The sequence below is a fragment of the Fulmarus glacialis genome, unplaced genomic scaffold (genome assembly GCF_000690835.1).
Source record: "Fulmarus glacialis isolate BGI_N327 unplaced genomic scaffold, ASM69083v1 scaffold11096, whole genome shotgun sequence".
In the NCBI taxonomy this organism is placed as follows: domain Eukaryota; kingdom Metazoa; phylum Chordata; class Aves; order Procellariiformes; family Procellariidae; genus Fulmarus; species Fulmarus glacialis.
The window spans coordinates 14,486-32,315 of record NW_009217488.1 but is presented as its reverse complement, the minus strand read 5'-3'; the positions used below and the strand labels follow the sequence as shown (position 1 = coordinate 32,315).

At 41.1% G+C, this 17,830-nt stretch overlaps 1 protein-coding gene across 1 annotated transcript in view; it reads left to right on the top strand.

Moving 5' to 3' along the window:
• Positions 1–15,242, top strand: part of LOC104072387 (collagen alpha-1(XIV) chain-like) — a gene marked incomplete at its 5' end in the record, with an annotated part of 28,227 nt that extends 12,985 nt beyond the window's left edge. Inside the window, 5 exons of the mRNA XM_009579692.1 lie at positions 294–360; positions 868–1,056; positions 12,034–12,111; positions 13,068–13,223; positions 14,591–15,242. Coding sequence (XP_009577987.1) covers positions 294–360; positions 868–1,056; positions 12,034–12,111; positions 13,068–13,223; positions 14,591–14,916 — 816 coding nt within the window. The remainder of the gene's footprint in view (positions 1–293; positions 361–867; positions 1,057–12,033; positions 12,112–13,067; positions 13,224–14,590) is intronic.
• Positions 15,243–17,830: the final 2,588 nt, after the last annotated feature.

The following is a 17,830-nucleotide window of genomic DNA, read 5'->3' as shown; positions in this document are numbered from 1 at the left end:
TTCTTTTCCAGACATAGTCTTACATACAGCTACAGTAATGTTTTGAAGGTGAAAAGTATGTGGCATTAAGCATGTCCCCAAATCTCTCATTAGGGTTATCTTCTCCGATCTCTGTTTGCTGGCTAAAAACAGTAATGGGAACCAGGGAAATCCCAAAACTTTTTTGGCTTTTTTTCTCATCTGTGGGGATATAATCCCTCAGGGATAATAAATGTCTTTCATTGCTCTAAGTGTTTTCAAGACAGAAATGATGCAAAAAATTGTGTTGTGACACTGCTGCTGTTGTTATCCAGGGTGATCTCCAGTCCCAAGCAATGGTGCGTGCTGTTGCTCGGCAAGTGTGTGAACAACTCATCCAGGGTAAGTACGTTGATAGTTCATATGCTTCTATCTCTAGAATGGATCTTTTCCTGCCACAATTACTTACAAATATGATGCTTTTCAGAGTATCCAAGGGAATCTGTTCCTTTTAGGCTAGACAGTTAGGATTTACGTTCTGACTAGATTTATGTTCAAATGGATTTATGTTCAATTAAGGCTGATTAGCATCAAGCATCTAAAAAAAAAGCCTGAATTGTCTCCAATCTATTATAGTATACAGAAGCTTCTGCTGTAACAATTTTAAATTCTTATAGACATAAAATACAACAAAAACCCAAACATCAAAGCAAGGAAATAAAATTCTACACAATAGTTCTTCCCCTTTCTGTGTACTCCCTAAACCATTGTTTCTCCACCAATAAGCATACAACTTCATATTAAAGCACCACAGACCACAGCCTTGAGGACCTGCCAGGGCTCTGTTCAAACTTAGCTGAACCAGATTCTCCACTGCAACTTGAAAATGAGGGCATTTTTTCCTGACAGGTCATATGGCAAGATATAACTCAATTCTGAACCAGATTCCAAGCCAGTCTGTCTCAACACGAACCATCGCAGGACCTCCTGGTGAGCCAGGTCGGCCAGGGGCTCCAGGGCCACAGGGTGAACAAGGATCACCAGGCATGCAAGGGTTTCCAGGAAGTCCTGGTCAACCAGGAAGACCAGGAGAAAGAGGTAGGCTTCGTACTTCGTACACAAAAAATATACCTCCCTTTCCTGATACATTCTGATGGCTTTTGTCTCCTATCTAACTGTGAGAACAACAGTTTTCTCACTCGTTGATTGGTGAACTCAACACAGACCATAATGAAAGCTCTGGAGACTCTCAGTCATGAAGGTAATGCAGGCTTTGCCAGGTGTGATTTGGCAGGATCAAACAGAGGTTAAATGCCTAAAATGCTGAAGATTGGTGGCATCTAATTGGGCACATCACATCACATCATGCTTTCGTCTTAGTAGGACTCTGAAGTAAGCTGGAGCTGAAAATGTATAAGCAAAGAAGCTTTTGGAAAAGGCAGCTGCAAAACTGATAGATTCATGTTGGGGAAAGATTGAGCTTTTCTGCTAAACTTGAAATGTGTCAGTCTCGAGATTTCTAAGTTTTGATAGTCTGAAAGAAGCAAGGTTGATAAGAAAAGGGGAAAAAAATCCTAGTTTATGACGGGATGACAGGATCAGGGAGAGGAAATGGTGAGGTCAGAGAGAAGTAATACAATTAACTGTTCATTTACAGTAATTCTCCTCTGTATTCTTATGTGTATGCTAGATCCCTTTCTCCTTTTCTCCTCCAGCATTGTCTAATAAAGAAAAAAGCTCCATGTTTAGATTTACTCTCTCTCTGTGCAACCCTGGAAATTTTGGTGTACCAGAATAGCACTAACAGAGATAGTACTGAGTGGATCTATGATTGTGAAAGTGCTTTGAAAACCATCCCACGAGGAAGTGACCAAAAATCCAAGACAAATGTGATATTCAAGAGCGATGAATTGGTGTTGCTGTTACAAAATCTATAATGGGATTTGAAAAATGCGTTGCTATGAAGGCTGTTCAGTTCAGGAGCTTAATAGTTCCAGTTCACAGTAGCCATGTTGATCAGAGTTAAAGCATTGTTTTGAAAAGAAAGTCTTTGAGTGAACCTGTGAGTCTGTGGGTCCTTTCTTCCCTTTCTTCTAATTCTAATTACCTTCTTGAAAAAAGAGGCAGGGTTTAGGGTACTAGCCTCTCAGTCATGCTGCTGCCGGCTCCAGCTGAGTGAAGACCAGACACTGTCCAGAAAAAAGGAGGAATGAGGGGGTGGGAGGAAAGAAAATTGGAAGAGACAGCAAGTGAGGAACTGACTTTAAAAGTGGTGACCCAGAGAGATTGAATGCAGATTTCAGGGTAGTTGCTTAAAATACTAGTGTATTTTAAATGGCTTCTCAGGTCAGAACTGTTTAAGTACACAGAATATTTTGCTGGTGCTTCAGGAATGGAGGAACCAAAATACCAGGCTACAAAAAGGGAAACCTGTTTGGCATTTAGCATGTATTTTCTGTTGTCTTTGTTGTGCTGAGGCCCAGACCCGCATGTTGTACTACTATGAAATCACAGAGTGATTAGATATAGTCATCTAAATGAAACATGATGTGGGTTAACCCACTGCTGATAATATTAATATCTGGAAAACAGCATTGGTAATAGAATGAGTACAGAAAGGGTAAAAGCACATTAAAAAAGAATATTATTATTCTTCTGTCTCTACAGATAACTGATGTTAGAAGGGACTGATTTTGGCAGGTAGTGCTTGTGGGGAGTTTCATACTTGGTACAGAGCAAGCACTTATCAAGCATATTTCAAGAACTATAATCAGTCAGCCAAGGCTCTCCACAGATTTTCATAAAATGTGATGCCAAATGTTGGGGGTGTTTTACAGTATTTATAGCTTAAAACGAGATTGTTTTAAGAAAAAAGAATATATGTGTAAACTTAAAGACAAAATAACTGGCTTTATTTGAGTGAAAGTGGTTTTTAGGACATTCATGTAACTGGAGCCTTGCACGGCTGGAACCTGGACGGAAGAGGAAGGGGCTCATTCAGAACCTAGGAAAAAATATAGACTAACTTATTAGTCCTTGAGCATTTAATTTCTTCAGAAGCAACTGAAATTTTACATTGATAGTATGCCTGGTGTAGTAGCAATTTACTTAACAGAAAGATATCTTTTGAGTTGGACAGACCCTTGGGATATTTCAGAATCCATTTCTAAGGAATTGCTCTTAAGCTAACCCCAAAATGCAGCAGTGAAAAGTAAAAATTATTTTTTCCAGCTTCATGTTTGTGGAGATCGATTGGAAGTTTCTTGTGCATTCCCAATTCTCACTTGATTCCTAACTACATATCATACAGTGAAGTTGCAGACTAAAATTCCTCTGCTTCTGGGTGGAAAGGTTTTTAGTTTCCAGTGAATACTGGAGGGTAAACGTACTCAGGCCCCATCCCTTGCTGTGTTCTGAAGCATTGTTTGTATTTAACTTGTTCAGCAAGTCACAATGTATAGTTCTGTCCTGAAGATCTCCAGCCAGCCATTTGGAAGTCTTTATGAACAATGTGTTTCTTTTCGCTGATGTCATCAGCATTTTGGTTGTATATGAAGTCAATTTAATGTTCAAAACCAGTGCCAGATTAGCAACTCTGAAAAGTCAGCCTCCACCTTTAAGTACAGAAAATACACTGCAACAGTGACAGCAGTGTCCACAGAGCATACTAAAAAGTAAGAAACATGAGAAGGGAAAAAAGACTGGTTTGTTTATTTAGTAGAGTGTTGCTTTTTTTCCCTCTGAGTTCAAACCGTTGGGATTGCTGCAAGAACCTGTTACTGGCTCTGAGCTGCGTGGCAAGGTGCTGGTAGAGTGGGAAGAGAAAAGGTGGGGGGAGGCTAGACATTTCCTCCTACTCACCTCTCTTGCACACCACCCATTCAATCCCAGCCTGTGAGAAGGGGGAACTTCTGAAAGCAGCGTGTGGAACTGGTTAGAAATCATGCACCAAAGAGAGATTTACTGGAAAATGTCAGCAGTGAGAGATCTTGACATCAGTGAACTTCCCTGCTAACTTGCCTGGCCAATAACTTCTTTTCCCTTGTTTACCTTGTCACTCTGCCAAGTGTTAATCAGATGTTTTGGAAGGAGGCTTGGATTGAGAGAGTGTCTTGGAGTTTTGTTAGAAACCTCCACTTGAACTTCTAGGTCCAGGGTGTCCCATTCCTGGATGTATGCTCTCACTAGTAACACACTGAGCTGGTCCTTCCAAGAAAGACCACCTCAGTGAGAAAGGATAAGTCATTCTCTTGACAGATTCAGTCCTCAGCGTCTGTTGCCAGCTGAGATCTATTTTTTCTAGTGTAGACATAAGTGAAAGGATTAGGATCACATTAAGACATTTGTTACTTAGTTTCCCCAGTTGATTATTGGTTTAGCCGTACACTGTGGGGTCTTATCTGTTGTGTTTTTCTAATGATGTGAAAAGAAACATCTCTGGCAATCTCAATGTTTGTTAGCAATATTAACATTTTATTGGTGCCCCAACAGGCCATTTGAATTGGACCGGTGATTTAAAGATTAAGGAGGGTACATTGTGTTATCAGTCCCCTATAGTACATAATCCCAGATAAATTACTAGAATTTTTTTCTCTTACATACTTGCATAAATATATGAGTTTGGAAAAAAACAAACCCAAACACTAATTATTCACAGCACTCATCTCTATTTTCATTTTAAGTAGTGCACAGCACTGGTTTCTATTTTTATTTCAGCTAGTTTGAACATCTTTTGTTTTGATTTTATGTTTATGAACTGGGACTTAAATAACTAGTGTCTAGCTTCTGAGTGCTCAGGAAGTAGTTGGACTTCTGCAAAATAATATAAAAAAGCAAGATATAGCGTGTTTTTTTCTTTTTTTTTTCAGTTATTTTTATAATACGTGGGTAGTTTTCTCAACTTTGAGGAAAATGTAAAAGCTGTAGTAAAAATTATGCTGAGGTACTGCTAGCTTTCAGATGCTGTGAAAATGCAGTTGTTGTTCTACTGCTGGGTGGACTTCTGCTCTTATGATGTGTCCTGAGGTGATGCACAAAACTTATGGCTACTCACTCCATCCCACTATGATTAAAATATAATAAATACCTAAGCTGTCACTGGGAAAGTCACTATTCTCAAGTACAGCTTCATCCATATTTGCTTTCTGGCTTCATATGAAAGACTTAGTTAAACATGTGTTATCAAAAGCCACATGTTTACAGCTCTGATGGCAAAATTCCAATGCAATTAAATGGAACTTTTGCCAGTTGAGTCAATTAAATGTTTTTATTTCCAATTTTAGCTTCATCTGGATAAAAAAAATCGCCCTGTGTTATTATACCTTATGGTTACAACTGAACATCTTTGAAAGAGGACATTTTTGGTAGCAGTTTAATTTTTCTTAATTGCAATATGCAGTTCTCCTCAAAGGACAGTATTCTCTTAAAGACAAAAATAGATAAGCAATCCTAAGACTTCCTTTTGTGCAGAAACCATGGACATTTAATTTTCTTTGCTAGAGAATGCATTCATGATCTTGGTTTTGTTTTTAATAACTGATGCTATCAGAGGTATCTTTAGCAGAGCACTGGAAATAATTGATTTCAGTTGCTTGTGATCTCCATGGGGCTGAACCCAAACCATTGCTTATTTTAGATGGGGACAAGACGTAAAAAAGTGGTTAGTGTGAAGGGGGAGAGGTAGTTTGATGGTATTGCTGAAGTATGTCCAGAGCACAAATATGAAAACAGTTACTAGAATTTAAAGCCATTCTAATTCAAATGACAAATTTTGATACACACTTTTATCCCTGAGAGTGATTAACCATTACAGTAACTTACATGGAGAGTGATGTCTTGTCTGGTTGACTTTCTGTAAGCTATGCTCTAATGAAATGCAAATATGATCTTGATAGAAAGCTGAATGGGTGAACTTTGAATGTTCTGTCATTTATAGGAGGGAGCCATTAACTATGACCAAGAGGTCTGTGAATCTGCTAACGTACTGTCATTAAAGAGCTTTGGTGGAAAGTCAATTAGGGAAGCCCATGGAGTGCTTGATTTTAACTCATGTGAGTTTTGCCTTAGGAGTAGGGTATTCTTACTTCAGTGTTTATGTTATGTTCTCTTTCACTTGGGTAAACTTTACTGGAAATGAGACTAAAAGAAACCTGAAGCAGACTTGTGTTTTGGCCTTCAGTATGTTTGCTTTAGGAACTTGATATCTATGTGACTTCAAAGAAGGTTTGCCCTGCGCAAAAGCTTCATAACTTGTTCCAGAATGAACATTTTCTTCTTAGCCTGAGTAGATTTGTTCCATATTTATGATTTCTTACTGCAGTTTAATCTGTGAACATCACGTATGGGTTCGTTTTCTTGTGTGTGTAAAGGATAATAATTGAGTGCATGGAAGGCTATGATTTGAAAACCTTGTGGCAATTGTCACCATGTTACGTTATTGTACAGTAGGGTAAGCAATGGTCCTTGTACTAAACATCTGTGTAGATTCCAGATGGTTATCATGGGCCAGTCGTCTTATGATCAAAACAATACACACATACAGACTGCCTTTTGCAAATGGCAAGCATTTCCTTACAGGGCATGTATGGTAAGAGACAATTTAGATGAGTTTACCTTGTTAAAAGGCCTGCAGCAGTACTAGTGAATCGCAACAGAGTAGTGAATTGCTCCATATGTTTGAAGCAAGCCAGGGCTAAGCAAATTTTGGGTATCTGGAAACTGCATTTGGAATGCAGGACAAGAGGTTTGCCTGAGAAATTTGTCTTTGAAATGGGTGGAATTCAGTTGTTGATCACAGATGACATGTTTTTTTGGCAGGTTCCCTTAGGAATATAAATGTAGGTTAGAGCATATATCTGCCACCTAGGACTACTTCCTACATACACCGTGCAGTGCAATCATTCATTAAAGGTTCTGGATAGCACTTCTGACTGAAACTGCAATCTCTGCTAACCAAATGCTGGATTCCAAACAGGAGGTTCATACTGGACTTGGAAGACAGTCTCTGAGAGCAGGAATCCCATGTATTATAGTGCTAAGAATCCCAGAAGAAAAAATGTTAGCAAATTTCAAGATGCCTGAGTAATTTAAACACTTAAGACCCATTGACCTTCAGTGAGATTTAGGAGCTAGTGCTACCAAAGGCTATGGATATAAAATTCCTGAAACTTACCTTTTGGACACTTCATAATCTGAAAGTCTAAAACAGTCTGAACAAGACCAATAGGTACCTCATACAACCATGAGGTAAGGTAGGTGTACTGCAGTATGTTAGTACACAGCAGTCAGACACAAATTTGCTCTGCTGCTGTTCTGAGATCACCAAAGGGGTTGTATTAACGGTGCTGAGCCCTTCCTTAGCCACAAGGTTCTATTAGCTCAAGGCTACATCTTCATCAACCTGGTCGCATTGCTTTTACTAATCTTGTAGTTTGGCCAGAGGTGCTCGTTATCTACCTGCAAGAGGCTGGTAGTAACTAATTTAGTTGTAAGAGAAAGCTGTGGTGTACAAGTGTCGCAAGTGAGCGGTTTAGGCCGCTTAAAGAATCACCATCAGAGGTATTAATAGAAAGTGATTTTAATAGAAATTTATAAAAGTGCAACTTAACAGAGTTCGATCTATTACTTACTACACGGTTCACTCTATTACTTACTACACAGATAAAAAGAAAAATCAAGTAAAAATTGGGCTAGAATGATTTACATAGAGACCGAGGACGAAAATGGTAAGGGAGACCCTCCCGTTGAGTCATGAGGTTCATTCACAGTTTTAAGGTGGATCATAAGATTTTAGCAGCACTTAATCATTAACTAATTTAACATTTACAAAGTAAGTTAGTAGAGTCTACTACAATCACAACAGTGACTTAATTACAGATTATGCTTGCTATTAGTTCACACACACACAAACAGAAATATATATAAATGTACAAAAGGTATACCTGTTAAAAATTCCCCTTGAGTTCAGTGAAATATTCACGTCAAGTGTCTTGGCATTTCTCAACTGGCGAAGGGTTGAGCCTCGAGGAGCGTTTCAGCCGAGGAGTGTTTCAGCCCAGGTCCCGTGGCAGCTGGTGATAGTCCTCCGAATATCATCAACTTGAGAGGTCGCGAGCTCTGAGAGGCGTCCCGCTCAGAGGGAGATGCTGGGTGCAGCCCGCTGCGGTCCAGGAGAGCTCAAAGGGTCTCACTTAGGACCACCATTTATAGGTTCACAAGATAATTGGCTTTAGTCATCCGTAAATTTCCATCCTGGCCACAGTCCAAGGTGGTAGTTACTGAAATTCTCAAGGTTTCAGTGTTGTTCCACGTGTGCTATGACTCAGATAAAGGTATCGGGATGACACCTGGGCCAGGCAGTATGAGTACATTCTCAACCTCAGCCGTGCAATGTTTCTGATACGGTCAAGGAGCTCTTAATGCCAGACTTATTATACCAAGGCCAAGGTTTTATGGGAATTTCTGAGATCAACAAGCGGCCCAGGAGAAGGGGGGGCTGGAATGCACCAGCACAACAAGCAACATAGAAAATAGCAAGATTAGATGTGAAGGAGGCTTGATAGAAGAGATGACGGTGCTAGTTCCTCTCCAGCTTTTCTCCAGTGGCTAAATGGTTAGAGCATAATTTCAGGAAATTTGAAGCTGCATTCCTTTCCTACCTACTACCACCACTGGGAAGAAGGTCTTGTGGTCCAGTTTGATGAATGTATTTCTCTGTGTTTTGGGTATTAGATCTCGGAATAAGGTCTGAAACAAGGCCTCCCTCTCCCTAATAAGTTTTTGAGCAGTTAGGCTAGAGAGCCATTCTTAATCTTTTTGGCCTATTGCATTCTGAGGTGGTAGTCAGAACCATTGAGTAGGGGAGACCATACAGTCACGGATCCATGCCATATCATCAGGATTGTCTACACTTGAACATCCAAGATTTCTGGATTTCAGCTATACGCCATCATCTAAAAATCTGCAGAGCCTGCATGTGGGATGGGTCTCAGCATAGGAGAGATGGGTCTCAGCATGGCAGAGCCACTTTGTGCTGCTGTCTGCATTGTGGAATGAGCTCTGGACTTCTCCAGAGGGCTCAAATACACTGGGAAATGGAGGGGTGCTAGAGAAGGGGAGAGGAGACCTCTGAAACCCTATTAACCACAGCCCCCTGAAGCCCTACTGGCCTCTTACCCGGACTAGGGCTCGTAAAAACTAGTGGGACCATGACACAGATATCATTTAAACCTTTCAGTGTACATGTGTTTACCTATTTCTCTAGATACGTAGACAGAGAGGTAAAATGTGTGCCTTGGTGAGTCAGCTCTGGGAGCTGTTCCTAGAGGGTACCTTCATGGCATGCCTCCCTTCAGCATTTCCTCTTTATTTAATCGTGACCACCTTAGCACTCTGGCTTCTGTAACCTATCCTAAATTCCTAGCTCTTTTCAGGTACTCTAGAGCGAGTGTAAGTGCTTAACTGAGTTGTGCACATCGGACTAGGCTTCATTCTGCTGCCAAGCCTAACTGCCCTTTGAAAAGCTGGCTTTGTGGCAGCTCTGTAGGTTTTGAGACTTGTGGTTATAGATCGTTTCGAGAATTTCACCTAAGATTTTAAACAGTGGAGGAGGTACTCACTGTGCCTTGAGTGTCATAGTAAGCACAGGTGAAAGTATTAAACCAGCAAAGGAGAACCCAGCCCATGGTCACAAGAATTGCAGGTCCTTGAATATCACCGTGAAGCATCCCTGGAAGTCTGTGTGAAGTGCCAGTGGGATAAGAAGCTACGCGATCAGAAATCTGGCTACTGAGCGTGATACAAGCAAGAATTTGCCAATAAGCTTGGCAGGCGATTCAGGAAATGAAGAATTATGATTATGGTAATCAAATCAATGTGTTTGTATTGGGTCTTGCTGGGATGGAGATAACTTCAGAGGCATGAGTTAGAATCTCCAGGTCAGAATACATTCTGGGGTACATTTGTGTTCCTACACTGCTCAAAGGAACATTTGGTAACACTTCTAATGTGCTGACAGAGAGAGAGTAATGTTAGACTCAGAAGAAACAGCATTGCAGTCATCAAATGACTTAAACAGTCGGGACAACCAAACACAAAGATTTCATTTTTAGAAGTAGTTTTATAAATATTTTGTTATCCATAAATTCAGGGATGAGGCATACAAGACCTTGCTTTGTCTTGCCCAATGTCCTCTAGAAGCAAGAGGGAGATACCTGCTATTTGCAAAATAATGGTGTAAGCATTACCCAGATTATAACACCTACTCTCTTTTGCCGCTTGCTGCTGATTTAGTTTGGCCATGGTATTTTTTCTCTTGGTGGCCAAGTCTCTTCTTTAAGATACAGTGTTACTGGAGAGACTTGGAAAGCTTTGGAGACCCCCTAATGGAAAATGCTGTGAGAAGTGGTTACAGCCGTATAATTTCTCTGTGATAAAATAACTGGTCACCAAAAGACATGGTTTTTTAACTCAACAACAAAATTGTGCAACCAAAGGAAATAAAAGGTACAAAATGGAAACGGGAAATACTTAAACTATGCCGGAACAGTGGCAAAAAGCCTTGTAGAGGTAAGACAAAGAGCTTGTCATGCTTTGGTTAAAAATGATGTGCTCAGTATGCAGTGGTGTGGCCTGTGTTTTCCAGGTGATTGGGCAACGTGATATATTGCCGTGGAAGCCACCTATTCTCTAGAAGACCTAGAACTCCCCAGCAAATACCAGATCCCCTGTAATTCAGTAGACTCTTATTTTGTAAACTCGATGTGAGCAATTCTGTGTCAATGATGCATTTTAATTTTTTTTTTTCACGGTTAAGAATTTGTTCTTGCTTACTCGCTTCCATCAGAAATTAGCTTAGGAAGGAAAAAAAAATATTCTGTGGCTCCTTGCAAAAATGAGGTGTCCTCCCGGTGCTTTTCCCTAAGAGGTAATAGTTACCTGAGCAGAAGGGAAGGAAGGAGGCCAGTCAGTTGAAATTGTAGATACTGCCCCATCAAGGGCAGCAGCTATTTTCTTTCTACTTTGTTTTTATGAAGGTGCTCTATATTGGCTTTGATTCTCAAAGTGTGGAAGCTGTGAAGCAGTGAGAGCAATTACCAGTGCTGGGAGGTCTGGAAGATGGGGGGGAAAGTCCCACAAACCAGCCTGGCTTTGGCGTCTTTGAACCATCCAAATCAAACACAGACTTTATGAGAGTTTCCAAGTCGCCGGTGGAAACTCAGGGTCTGGAATTCATAGTTTTGACACTTACTTTAGTTTGACACTGCTCATTGTGATCACTGCATATAGAAAGAGTTTTTATAGGATGCCATAGTGGTAGTGCAGGAGGAGATGGAAAGCTGGAAGAAGGTAGTGCCTTCTCTGTATTACTAGATCTGTGATCTCTGTGGATCAGACCCAACGATAGAAATTTAGGGCCGTGAGCAAGTGCAGGAACACAACTCAATGTCTGTGTGTGGTGGAACAGCAGAGTTTCGTGACTGTGAAACTCTTAGATTTGGGGGCTTCGTTTGGGGGGGGACAGATTTTGACTGTGCTGAAACTCCTTTCTTGCGTTTTAGCAAGACTCTGCAATAACCCAAGGTAACTCTCTCCATTTATGCATAGAACCATCTTATGCTGAACCACTGTTTGATGGGTGAATGTTTGAAGGAAAATTGGCTGTAGCATTAAAAAATTTGACTTTTCTGGGCCACACAGTAATTTATAGACAGCTTTGTGAGGCTCTGAGGATTCTTCTGACTTACAATAGTTGTACCTTGGTGTAGTCCAGAGGCAGCTTTCCAGCAGGAAGTGTAGCCTGGAAACTGGCCGATGCCTCTGCATACCACCTCGATGAAACCACCATGGCGGCAGGAATGTTTAAGACCCCAGGAATGTTTTTGCCATGTTTTCCTTGAGAGGCTGTCAGAGAAGGGAGGGAAAAAGAACCAAATAATTCTTTATTTTTACCTCCTTCCTTCTCTGCCATCTGTTTTTAGATGAAAAATAACATATGGAACTATAATCCTGGTTAAATAATAAACACTGCACACAGTTTTGTTCAAAATGTGACTCCGATGAGTACTATTTCCTTAGGTTTACCGGGCGAGAAAGGAGAAAAAGGCAATTCAGGAGTTGGAACACAAGGACCCCGAGGCCCACCAGGATCTACAGGTAAAGTTGTTATGTTTGGAGCATCTGGATGTGACCACTCTGACCCATGTGCAAAGCAGCTAAGAACTGCATGGCTCTGTCCTCCGCTTCTAAGGCTTAAGCAGCAGAAGAGTCAGTAGTTCAGGCGTCTTAACTGTCATAATGTTCTTACTATGTAATATGATGTTGTGATATGACATATGACGGTGTCATCAGTGACACAAGTATTTTCCTTTTCCCTGTGACAAACTGCTTCTCCAAAACTGCCTTTTTTAATGTTTTGAGTATTTTTTTCAGAGATGGGGTCTGGCAAGGAAAAAATTAATCTGGATTAATTGCATTTGTTTTCTCATTGATTCAAGGTTATACCTAACTGTAATTTGACAGAGAAATGTATATTAATTAAGCACATTAATCACAGAGATTTGTATTTAGCTCCTGAAAAAGCAGAGAGGGTGATACCAGGTCCTGTTGAAACAGGCGTAAAATTGTGTTGACTTCGTTAGGATATTCTGGCCATTAGAGCACTGGTATCAAGGCACAGCATTACCCAGAAGCTGTAGTGAGAGGGAGTGGGTGAATGGAGAGCCGTGCAGGCATCCAGGGCTGCCCCCCCCACCATGAAACTGCCTTTCCGAATGTCTGAGGCTTGGTGAAATATTTCTCTAGTATAAATTTCTGGCTAAAAGCTGTCTCTGGCAAGGAAGATGAAGCAGTGGCCAGAGAGGAGGCTCATCAGGAGCGGGTTGACTCTCTGGCCACTGCTTCATCTTCCTTGCCAGAGGAAGGCTGCAGCCTTTCCCTCAGCTTGCCTGGAGGAGTCGGAGCCAGGATGCCTACCTCCTCCGCTCAAGCTATCTCCTGGAAGTGTTTATAGCATGCTCGGTGCTATGTTTTCCAGGCCTGGAAGGGTGGCCTCAACTCCCTGCTTTTATGAAAGATGTTGCTCAGATGTTTCATCTCCCCCTTCTACGCAGGACCTCCAGGAGAAAGTCGAACTGGCAGCCCGGGACCACCAGGATCTCCAGGCCCACGAGGTCCCGCCGGTCACATGGGACCTCCAGGCTCACAGGGTCCTTCTGGCCCGCCGGGGTACTGCGATCCGTCCTCCTGCGCTGGTTACGGCATGGGAGGTGAGTAGCCAGGAGTCGGGGTGGCCGCTGTTTGCAGAGGCAGGGGTGGCATTTTCTAACAGCCAAAGTAAGATGGAGGCTACTGGTGAACCTTGCGCTAAAAACGTGGTAGCTCCCTAAAAACATGCGTGTCCAGTGTTGCTGTGTTTTGTGAGACTGCAGCACAAAGAGAAGGTGACATCAGTGTAGTGACCAAAGGAAGTCCACCATCTGATCCCGGCCTGTAAGATGGATCCCACGTAGAGGGTTTTTGTCCTGTATGTGCTTGTGTAGTTGTACGAGCCTGCTCCATCTCAGCTGAACAGTCTGTGTGTTCAATCCCCACCTCCTAATGTTCATGACAGCAGAGTTTTTACATTTGTAGTTTTTCAAACGTGTTGCTCAACTTCCTCTTCCGTGTGCCTCCGAATGGCATGAGAGCATGACCCCTACTAAACCCCTAGTAGTGTAACCTGACACAGGGATGCACGTGTCCGTCATTAACCAGTGAAGCAATCTGGAGAAAATGATTCTTTCTACATCTTCTCTGTGTCTTACTTTCCCGTCTCATTGTAGCACGGAGAGGCCATGAGAGGAAGTTAACACAATTACCAAAAATTATGTTGGCCAACCTGAAATGGAAATTTATTAGTAAAGCGCTGGTTGCTACAAATGTTATACATAAGGCATATTTGTTTAATGTTGACGGTTTAATCTGCCCGAGAGCTGATTTGTATGTTTTACTTACCTGAATGTTTTTGTTGTCGTCTCTTCCTGTCCTTTTCTCCTCACTTCCCCTCCCCGTTGTTCATTTCCTGTTTTAAGGCCCAATCCCTTACAATGGCTACCAATCCAGAAGGTGAAAGGCTCATTCTGGTTCAGGTCTCATTTGGCGGAAGGTCAGAGATGGATGCTGAGCTGCTCTGTGCTTTCCATCAACGATATTGACTACCACTAATGAACTTACTAGCTGCTGTACATGCACTTAGCTTCCTTGCACTGCTAAAAATTATTGCGTGACCCATTTTTGCCTGTTAATCATGTATTCTAGACCATAATTGGAACAAGCTAAAGCAGGCAGATTGTGCAGTGTATAATAAGCACAGTATTACAACTGGACATTTGACAAATTCTGGTGGTGGTTTCCAACTAACTTGGCTGTCTGTTGGTGGGTTTCCAATTGCTCCAGCTTATTAATTTTGTTAAATGTTTTCACTGTTCCTTTATGTGAATAAAAGATGTGTATTTAAAGATTATATATATACTCACACACATTATATATAAATATATCTATATATAAAATGTCAATTTCCTAATGAGTGCTTTAATTTTCTACTCCCCTTCTCCTGTGTTAACCGTATGAATACTCTTGGTGGTGGTGGGTTAAGGTGGATACGGTGAGCCAACTGATCAAGACATCCCAGTAGTGCAGTTGCCACATAACTCCTACCAAATCTATGACCCTGAGGACCTTTATGATGGTGAGCAACAGCCGTACGTAGTTCACGGGTCCTACCCCTTACCATCCCCATACTCCCAGTCCTCCTATCCATCACCTCATCTTGCTCAACCAGAGTTTACTCCTGTTCGAGAAGAGATGGAAGCCGTTGAACTGAGATCCCCAGGAATTAGTCGCTTCACAAGGAAGATAGCCAAAAGGAGCGTCAAGACTCCAGTACGCAAAAGGGCGAATGGAAAAAAACCTTCTCAATAAACTGTTTAAAAAGGGGAAACACTTTATGTGCAGCTGTGTTTGGCCTTTTGTCCAGGTGCCTAACCTGTCATGGAAGATGTTTACAGGCTCTTGTATTAAAGGAGGAAAAAAATGTACATGACCAGTTGACACAACAAATAATGGTACTTATCTTGCATGCCAGAAACTTAGTATGTTAGTGGGTTGGTGCTAGATGATGATGAAAGGTCACCTGTAGATCTTTCTCTGGAGTACTGTTCCATACACTATTCAAACTAAAACCGCATCAGGCTAGTTGGTGTACGTAGAACCATTCAGAAAAGTTCTTTTTTTTTTTTTAATCCATGTTTTTCCAGTTGATTATGTTCTGTTAGTTTTGGATGAATTGCTTTACTAGCAGAGTAACCCTACTAAATTCACGGGAGAACAATGCATAATCAGGTTTCCTCGAACCCAGCTATTACTTTTGCAAAGAAATCTTACGTTAATAGAGTATTTTTTTTAACCCACATTATATAAATACACAAGAATGTTCTGTGGGAGCACACTGATAATTTATTGTGAACCTCTTTATTTCTGTTTTGTATGCAAATAAAAGTGGCAAGCTTTTATACGTTAATTCTGTATTTGATTGATTTTAACTTGAAACAATTGTTTGGATCTTTGGGGAACCGAATGTAAAGAGAAGAAAAAATATTTTTCTTTTTCAACGCTTTTGGGCAGCAGTTTTATTTTAAAGGATACAGGCACTTAGTATAAACAGTATTTAGCCTTATTTTTAAAACTATGTGAAAAAGTGTAGAGAGTAACTATGAGATGAGGTGGTCGCACCATCTATGCGCTCCTCAAGTGGTTGGGTTGGGTTTTTCCTTCCTCTCATCATTAGCTGATCCAAGTTGCCTGCGCTCCTATACCTGCCAGTCTTTTGACTTTGGCACGTCAATATGCAAAATTGCACGTCCATATCTGAAATGAACAGTAACAGCCTGACCGAATCCCCGAGTGTGCCTGTGCTGTGCGGTCGGTGTTACCTACGCTGTGCCCCTCCAACAGCTCCTGCACTGGTCCCCTGTGGCCCCCGCTGGGGAAGCAGCTGGGAGCAGCACTGCACCCTTCTGCCCACGGGGAACCCGGGTGCCCCTGGCCTGTGGGGTCCCCAGCTGTGGGACACGCACCCGACCGGCTGCCGGCACAACCATCTTCCCCCTCACGCCATACGGGATGTACGTGCAGTGCATCGAACAAACAGATTACTTGGGGGTAACAAAGTAGGCATACTCATTACAATTGTGGAACTTAATTTATATACTAAAGCACAAACTTTAATTGCACTAGTTAATTTGCTTTAACTTTATATTTATAATGACATTTACTGGCACCCTGCTAATCAGAACGCTTCATGTATCACTGGTCATATCACTTGCTTGGATATACGTTGGTAATTAGAAGTAACTGGTGGACACTACCAAGTTGTTATAAAAATGTTATTCAGGATTTGTATGTTCACCAAGAAAAGTAAGACACAGACACATATGGTCAACATTTTCTCCAAAATTCAGTCTCTCAATAATCAATCAGGTGTGTCTCGTATTTTTCCAGACAGCCCAAGAAACTTAAGTTGCTGACTGTGACGTATTTAGCACATGATGAACAGCTGATGCCACCCAGATCTTGCCAATAAAGTATACGTACTGTGTCCTTACACAAAAAAAGAGCATTTACTTTAACCTACTGCTTTTAAAAATACTTCTACTAGTTAATTAAATGTGGTTACTGACTTGGAAATGAAGTCTGCACATTCACTGGATAGGAATGTTTCCTGGGATAAGCTCATCTGAATGCCAAAGAAATGCCCGATACCAAATCATTATTTCATATATGAAATATGAAATAATTATTATTCCATATATGAAATATGATTATAAATAAAACAATGTTTTTCTTCCTGTATGATGCTTGTATACAACGGATATAGAAAACACAAGTTTTCCTCACCAAACATTGTAAAATTTGGCAGATAACATACCAGCATCTACTATACAGAAAACAACAGGTGCTTCATTTATTTACACAACAGCTTTGGCTTGAGGGTTTTCTGTGCAGAAAAGCAGTTATGAACTTCAGGGAAGTAATTTGCAGAAGCAAAATTTTTAAAACTTATTTTGCATCATTCAACACCTAAGTTTAGTTTCCTCATTTGGTTTTCATAAGAAAAATGTTGCTGCTTCATTCTTCAATACATTCTTTAAGTAAGGAAGGCGTGTTCCTGTGACTTGAATAAAAATCAGATTTGGACTTAAGAGGAGAAAAAAAGGAAGACTATCTCCATATGATCTACTTTTCCTGTCTGTTATTTCAATAAGCTCTTTAACAGAACCTATACGATGTTGGGTTGTCAGCAGACCTACTCCTATAGAGGAAGAGCCACTTAAGAAAATATATTGCACAGCCCCATATGGATGTTCTCTGTGAGTCCAAAGTGTGCCATCTTCAAAAGCTGTGCCTAGATGGAGAGATGTTCTGCTTGCCTGCTTTCTTAGGCAGACAGAATGTTATGGGTATCGACTCTCCTGTTGACACTCATGTAACATCTCCGTATCAAGAATGAAATGGTATTAGGAATATATTTAATACCATTCAGCATCTAGAAAGTAGAGAAGAGTCAACCTTGATCTTGTCATTCAGCACACTAGAGATTTAAGTGCAGATCAGATTAACAAGAGTCTGAAAAACAGTAAGATTATTGAAAAAAAGTAGTTCTGATTCTGTTCATTACTTGCCTACATTCATTAGGCAGTGCCTGGAGGTATACCTGTCCCACCAACACGGTTTGCTGCTAGCAGACAGTATCACTTCTGAAATTCATGCAGTCCTTGCTGCTCTGCAGTATTCCAGCAATATGTTCTGCTGGAACTGAAATGTCACTCTTACAGCA